Source organism: Galeopterus variegatus, unplaced genomic scaffold, assembly GCF_000696425.1.
Source record: "Galeopterus variegatus unplaced genomic scaffold, G_variegatus-3.0.2 Scaffold2362, whole genome shotgun sequence".
Taxonomy (NCBI): Eukaryota; Metazoa; Chordata; class Mammalia; order Dermoptera; family Cynocephalidae; genus Galeopterus; species Galeopterus variegatus.
Genome location: NW_007728473.1, coordinates 211,521 through 219,819, shown reverse-complemented (window position 1 = coordinate 219,819; position 8,299 = coordinate 211,521). Strand labels below are relative to the sequence as shown.

The 8,299-nt window shown below is 38.8% G+C and overlaps 1 protein-coding gene across 1 annotated transcript in view; it reads left to right on the top strand.

The window, feature by feature from the left end:
- Positions 1-8,299, top strand: part of LDHB (lactate dehydrogenase B) — an 18,888-nt gene that overhangs the window by 1,543 nt on the left and 9,046 nt on the right. Inside the window, 3 exon segments of the mRNA XM_008581475.1 lie at positions 6,753-7,013; positions 7,240-7,278; positions 7,676-7,706. Coding sequence (XP_008579697.1) covers positions 6,753-7,013; positions 7,240-7,278; positions 7,676-7,706 — 331 coding nt within the window.

The window sequence follows — 8,299 nt, the reverse complement described above, 5'->3', positions numbered from 1 at the left end:
GTGTGTGTGTGTGTGTGTCTTTTTTGTCTTTTTCCGTGTCCGGCAATGGATCGCAACCCTCAGTGTTGCCCCCGCACCGGGCCGGGGACCGGCAACGGGATTGCAACCCTCAGCGTCGCCCCCATGCCTCGCTCAGCCAGTGAGCGGGAACCGGTCTGTATGTGGGATCCGAACCCTCGAGCAGGAGCGCCACCGCGCTTCCCAAGCGGCGCACTATCCAGTGCGCCACCGGGCCGGCCCTTTTCATGAACTTTTTGAAGTACCCTCATATGCACTTGTGTATATATGTACACACTCATGTGCATATTTACATATATATATAGAGAGAGAGAGAAAGAGCTTTTTTTCTGAACAACATACACTCATGTATATGTACATACACATATTCAGAGACAGCTTTATTTCCGAACCATTTGAGAATAAGTTGTAGACATTATGCCTTTTATTTCTAAGTCATTCAGAGTACATTTCTGAAGAATGGGACATATTCTTACGTAATCATGGCAATTATCAACATTAGGAGATTTAACACGAATGCCATTACTGTTATCACCTTCCACTTCTCAAGACTTTATTTTCCCTATATGCCTCCATAGACTTTTGGCTTGTTTCACATGTAGAACTTATAGTTTAAACCATAGTCAGCTTTCTCTAGTTCCCAAGGACTTTTAAGGAAAGAAGCCTTTTTCTCATTTACCCCCCCAAATTGATTCCTTATTCCTTCTGATGGCTGCCTTAAAAGTAGGAACCAAAAAAAAAAAAAAAAAAAAANTCAGCTTTCTCTAGTTCCCAAGGACTTTTAAGGAAAGAAGCCTTTTTCTCATTTACCTCACCAAATTGATTCCTTATTCCTTCTGATGGCTGCCTTAAATGTAGGAAAAAAAAAAAAAAAAAAAAAAATGCTGCGTTGCCTTCAGGAGAGCACACTGTTCCTTTGTATCATGAGAAGGCTACCCAAATAACTCCTAGCCAAGCATATTTCTGTTTGCAAAGTTTAAATTCTAAAAGAACAAATTCTAAATGTTTACTGAGAAATAGTTATTGAAAAAGTTAACTAAAATATGTAGTGCTCATTAATGAAAGTTTTATTTTTCTGCATTTTTTTTTAGCTAGTTTTAATGTACTAGGTACTTGTGATTCAGGATAGCTGCTTCCCAAATTACAGGGCATTTAAATAATTAGAACATAGTGCTCACTGTTCATGCCAGTAAAAACGAAAAGGATTCCAGCTTACATTTTTTTTTCCTATAAGCACACATTGAGCATGGACCATGTTCAAAGTATTTTAAATAAAATGCTTCCTTTTAAACAACTTCAGGAGTTGGGAACTGTTCACATCTTGTTTTCAGTTGAGATAGTTGGTGCTTAAAGAGATTAGTAGCTGTCCATAGTCACACAGCTGGTAGTGATAGAGCTGTAATTTGAACCCAGGACTCTGAACTCTTAACCATGGTGACCTTTCAGTTCCATTTTATTCTATGCTAGTATTTAAGCAGTTGAAAACATAAATGTGTTAATGATACACTAGCTAAAGACTTTTCTTTCCTCCTGCTAATTGCAAAATTTGGACTTTTCAGGAAACTATATCTGAGCTATCATGATTCTATCAGAATCATAAGAAATAACTCTGTTGTTTTAATCATAAATTTAAAATTGTCTTCAGTAAATAATTTAATTGAGACTGATTTCTGTTCTTCAATCTAATGCTTTTTTATCTTTTGCAAAGGGAAGAACAATGCCTTAGAAATTATGTGAAGACTATCTAATAAAGAATTTTTTTTTCTTTTTACTCAACACTATATAAAGGAGGACTAATAAAGAATATTCTTGAAAGCATAAATACACTGAAAGAATGACTGCCTTATTAAAAGACCATTTTATGAATTAAAAATGTCTAAATCTTATTTTAATGAGTTAAGGATTAAAGTGGTTCAAAATAATTTTAATATTTGGTGAGGGTTAGAAACCCCACTAGTTTAATGAGAAAAGAAAATAACAGTGCCTGCTCTGTCTCAGTTGTTTGCACATTACTTCATTTATTCCTCCCCAAAACCCGTCGAGGGGTATTGTCATCTATATATTACTGTTGAAAAAGAAAAAGAAAAAAATTCACAAAAGCTAAGCAGCTTGACTCAGATCACTGGTGGTAAGTGCCAGAGCAGGCCTTTTGAGCCCATAGCTGGTGTGCTTTGCAGAGGGTACATGCTGCTTTGCCCCCAGAAGGTAAACAGTTAACAGCATCAGCGACAGAGAGGCTGAGGAGGCACCTGCCTTAGCTGGACTCATGAAGGCAACAGGCTGCTCCCTAGTATCCCACCATTGTGGAGACTCAATTACTTTCTGCTTTTGCCCACCCTCCCCACGTCCATTCCTTACGTAAAAGCCATAGTGAGCTTTTATAAAAATAGTGGCTCCTCTACTTAAAACTTTGCAGTCATTTCACCGTGCACATATACTACACATGTACATAATATCCTGCCAGGCCTCACAGATCTCTCCCTGCCTGTCTCAGAGCAAGGCAAGTGTGCGCACAACTCCAGGGGGCGCCACCCACACAGTGGCAGCAGTACCTTCCAGTGCGATGTGATGGTACCGTCTCTGACTTCATCTCTTGCTATTTGCCCTCTTTCTCCCAAACACCAATCTCATTTCTGCTTAAACCCTTTTACTTGCTTTTCTCTTCACCCAGAGTGTTCTTCCCTATACCACAGGGTTGACTGCGTCCTATCATTTGGGTCTTACTACAAATGCCATCCCTTTGCAGGCAGGCCTTCCCCGACTTTCCAGTATAAATAAACCTACTAACTAGTAGCTTTAACATTATCCTGCCTTATGGTCCTTATAGCACTTCCATCATCAGAAATCATCTTAATTTCTATTACATTCCATGAGAGCAGAGACTTTACTGAATTTGTTCATTCATGATTGTATTCCTGATTAGTAGAATAATGCCTAGCAATATTCAATAATAAATATGCACTAAATAAGTGAATACTTTTGCTATTACTCATAAACTGCACTTATATTATGTCAAATTTTGGCCATAGCGTTTGCTTTTTCCATGGTTTCTACTGACAAATTTGACTTTTGTCCCACTACCAGTCTGAGGCTGTGCATTGTAGCTGCCAAGAAGAGGATCTGAACGTTGACCTTATTTTGCTGTCAGGGTTGGTTGGGCGGAGCTTCCAGGCAAGATTATCATAAACTCTTAGCCTGTGAGTCCAACTGTCTTTAGTTTGAGTGTCTGTCCTTGCTCCAGTCAACTGTGGCCACGTTATTGTGAAACACACATAGCATATTAAGTCTCTTAGGAGGAGCAATGACACTTTGCAAAGTAGTTTTGCAGTGAAGGACTAGGCTTAAGAGGAGGACATAATTAAAATTTGGTATTTGTACAAGAATAGACAGATTAATGGAACAATGGACCAAATAGTATTTAATAAGGCAGAAGTAGCATTTCAGAGGGAAAACAAATTATTGAAGAAATGGTGCTTGTTTGTTTAGTTAATTATTTGAATACAATTATGCCTGTCCCTGCCCCCCCAATCTCATGGAGACTATAAACACTTGAATATAAAAGTGCGGTCATCAAATATTAAGACATTGGTGGCTGTAATTTATTAGCTCAGAGGAACAAGAGATAGAATATATGTCTCTGCCTAGTTTACACAGGCCTTTAAGTTAAAAGAAATTTTGTGGTAACCTTGTGTTAAACAAGGTTTCTGCAGTAATATTCTTGACTTCTGACCTTGCTTCTTAATAAGATTGCTGCTTTTGCAGTGAATCTAAACTTTACTGTTTCAAACAATTTCGAATGTACTTACCGCTTAAGTGAAATGTGTATATGGCAAATTCATGAGCTGTAAAATATGTGAATACCAGGGAGATGTATTTAAGCCAAACAACTGCATGAGTATTAGTAACACATCTTCTGTTTGTGTGCACTTGGAGTATATTCAGTCATGCAGGTGTAGCTACATTCAGCGCCAGGATGATTTTCTTTGTGTTGGATCACTTCCTCCCTTGTCAGCTGAGTATGCACTTCTCAGCCAATTCTCTACACCCACTGCAACAAAGAGACAGGATCTGAGATCCTGTGACATCCTCTTCTACTTAAGCACTAAATCGCTTTGCCCTGTTGACTTCAGTAGCACACATGTGATGTTACTAAAATAAGAATGATATTCCTAGTGCTCAGTACCTTGACAGAATGTTACGGCTATTATTATGTTATATTGTGTTAACTAAGGACTTAACACAAATGAGGATTTCACATGATCTTGTCAGAGGCTGCAAAGGAACAAAAGTCTTGAAAGTATGAAAACAAGTATTTAAATAAAAATGGATAAAAAAATTACTGCCAGTATTCGATATATATGGAAATGAAAAAATATTTTCTAAGCAATCCCCAGCTCACAAAATGGTCATTTCAAAAGTTTGCAAGGGATTCAGGTGATTAGAACTGAGTATACCTGCAGTCACAAGGAGGCTTCAGTCTCAGGGAAGCCTTCACAAGCAAGCCTATGGTAACTCACTTCTTGAGGCTAGCCACCCACTCAGATTCTAGCAGCGGGGAATTTACAGAGGGGACTTGCTTTATCTAGCAAGCAAAAGTAGGTCAAGTTTCTTGGCTGTCTCACCTCTCTCCTGGCCTTTGCCTTCCTGACACCTCCATTTCTGCCTGGACTGCTCTGCTTTATCCTTCACAATGCTTCCTGAACCCCAGTTACCTACCTTTCTCCCCATCAACACCCGTCACCCGTGTAGCAGATCACACCACTATTCTTAGAAGACATATTTGCCTTTTTAAATGGGCTCCAGTACTGATATATCCTCCCAAGCTGATTATTTTGCTAACAGCCCTAAAAACAGTAAAGGCAAGGACTCTGTTGCTGTTTCAAGAGGAAGAATAACCACTTTTTAAACAATCTGTAAATGATGGGCTTCTATAAGATAATGGTGTGTTGGGGCTGGCTGGTTAACTCAGTGGTTAGAGAGTGGTGTTAAAACACCACCTGTCAAGGGTTTGGATCCTCCTACTGACCAGCTGCCAGAAAAATAAAAGATAACAGAACATCAAACCTGAAAGGTTGTTTAGATGCATGTAGATTGAGTATCCTCTGCCAACCCCTCATTCTTACAAGAAGAAAAGATCAAGGACTTGCAAAGAGCATACATGATTACTGAAAGGGGGAATCCCTTTTTGGTTTTTTTTTTTTTTTTTCTTCCTACTATTCATGTAGTGTTGCTTTGCCTCCCACAGATTTGTCACCCCTCTTCTCCTGGGTGATGGAGCTGCAAAGGATTACTCAAAGCCCATCTCTTCTGAGCAGTGAGAAGCCCCAAAGTGGTTAATTTCCCAGAATCTTCAAGAGGGAGGCATTCCTTCCATTTGGGAAATTAACCCCTAATTGGGGTTCTCTTCCCGCATTTATTCTCCAGCACAGGAAGGTACAGGAAGGGACATAGGTGGGGTTAAATAATATAGGCTGGTAGCTTCCAGTGAAATAAGTCAGATGACATTCCATTAAGGCAATCAAGTGATTCACCAACACAAGCTTGATCTTAGCAAACATTCCTTCTTGCAGCAATTTCCCAGTATCTTTACATATCAATCAGTAGTAACTTGTCTGTCTTTGAATCAGCAGCCATGCTGTGTTACAACTCTTTATCTTACAACAGAGACTCAATAGCCTGGGGAAATTTTCCTGTTTTTTGTAAAGTCAATATTTGAAACTGCAAGGCTTTGGAAAACCAAGCCCTGTGAAGTACACATGCTTTATGCATCCTCTACAATGTAGAGATTCATGAACATATAAAATTGTGTTATTACAGTAAGACTAAATAGTATATTTATTGACTTAGAGTTTACTTTGGAGAGAGGACAGAGAATGACAATTGGGATAGAAAACAAGAGAACTCTGAAACTGGGCAAGTTTCAGAGGCACAAGTTTGGGTTGATCACCTATGGAAAAATCCGCTGGTCTTAGACCTCTCCATCCATAGGACTCTTCTCCCTTTTCCCATCAAGACATTTGAATTAGTCAGAGCTAACCTGAGGATTCCCAGGGCTTCAAGTCCTACTCTAAAGTGAACTTACACTCTTGGGGATTTAAACCAAATCTGCCTTCTCAGAAACCCACCAAACTGGGGCCGGCCTGGTGGCGCACTGGATAAGTGCGCCGCTTGGGAAGCACGGTGGCGCTCCTGCCCGAGGGTTCGGATCCCACATACAGACCGGTTCCCGCTCACTGGCTGAGCGAGGTGCGGGAGCAACACCGAGGGTTGCGATCCCGTTGCCGGTCCCCGGTCCGGTACAGGGGCAACACTGAGGGTTGCGATCCGTTGCCGGACACGGAAAAAGACAAAAAAAAAAAAAGAAAGAAACCCACCAAACTGGGGGTGACCTCAGGGATGGACACACTGCCCAAGGTTGTTTCTGAGTCTGGGCAAGCTTATTTTCTCACTGCCCCCACCACCCTCTTCACCCCCCGCCAGTGTGAAGATCTGTACACCGTGGGCCTACTGTTGAGCTAAGTTGGTTTCTTGAGGAATCTTTAAGTCTACTTGTCCTTAAAGCACAATTTGCATTATGCTAACCAAATCCTAGTTATGTACCTAACTCCACAGTAAAATTCTCGTGGTTTTTTAGACATTTGCTGCTTAGCCATTTAAAAGGTCTCTGGGTTGGATTGTGAGCTGAGGCATCCTAGAGTGGCTTAAGGTACTAACACCTGGTTTTGTGTTTATAGTCTCTGGCTGATGAACTTGCTCTTGTGGATGTTTTAGAAGATAAGCTCAAAGGCGAAATGATGGATCTGCAGCACGGGAGCTTATTTCTTCAGACACCTAAAATTGTAGCAGATAAAGGTAACTTTATTTCATGTTTTGATTCAGAGTTGTATGATCTAATATTAAATTGTTTTTTTCTAAAACAAGAAAATAACATTTGGAATGCATCTTAGAGCCTAATGAACTTATTTTTAATTAGAAAAAGTGTAGGTTTTAGAACAGTTATTTCAGTAACTGTTAACAATATAACATTCATGATCTGGTTTGGTAATTTATTCAAATACTGCAAAATTTTCAAAATTGTAAAAATCCTCCTTTTTTCTCATCTTATAAAAGATTCTTATTTCTCTATATTCTACTTTTCACTTCTAATATATTTTATATTCATTTTTCAATGGACAATCACTGAAAATGTTAATCATAAATGATTATTGATATATCACTAAGAGAAAAATAAAAATTGTGATTTATAGCATTGTTTGGTTTGTTCTACCACCTTTTTCTCATAGGCCAATTTTCTTTCATAAATTTCTAGAGACCCTTGTACTGGACAGCCAACAAAAAGAAAAAATTTCTAGAGACCCACTTTCTAGCCATTTCTTACACAGATCTTCACAATTTGGACTCAACCTGTATTTTCACGTGTGTCAACATCCTCTTTTCCTCCCTCCTTCCCTGATATAAAATTAGTCTTCCTGTCCTGACGAATCTAGGGTTGGCAGTTTCTTCTTTTCTTCTTGGTCCAGTTCATCATCAAGGACCAACTTCCTTATCACTTCCATTAACGTTCTCCCACACACCTCCCAAGCATTCGATACATAACATTTAGGATATTGTATCATAATAAGTTGTTTATATGTATCTGAGAACAGGAATATTTTAGACCCCCAAAATATTTGTACATAGTAATTTGAGTGTCTTGAAGAAACTAAATAGTAGCTATTATTTATTGAATTAGTAACCTTCTGGGTACTGTGTGAAGCATTTTGCATGTATTATCTCATCTTACTTCATCTTCACAACAACCCTGTGAGGTGTGGGTACTATTATTACCTCCATTTTATGGGAGAGGAACCTGACAAAGTATTAATAACTGACAAAAGCCACATTGCAATACAATTTAATTATATGAATCATCCACAGCTATTGCATCTAATGATCATATCAAATAGTAAGTGTTGTATATGTTGAAAAAGGATACACTTCTTTGAGGGAAAAAAATACTTTTGAGAGTAAACTGCGCTGCTAAAAAGTGAATGATCTTCCTTAAAATACTGTGTTAGAAACCTAAGTTTTAGTTTCTAGCCGAAAACACTCAGCCTTCCCTCCCCTTCATAGATTTAATTGACATAATAAGACTAAAATTGATTTTTTGTTGTTGTTGTTAGAAGACTGACTATTAGACTTTGGACCAACTGTTCATGCTTAGTTTATTACTGACAATCGAATGAATTTGTTAGCCAGGACCATCATTTAGGGTTATCTTTATATTTTTGGTTCATTTTGT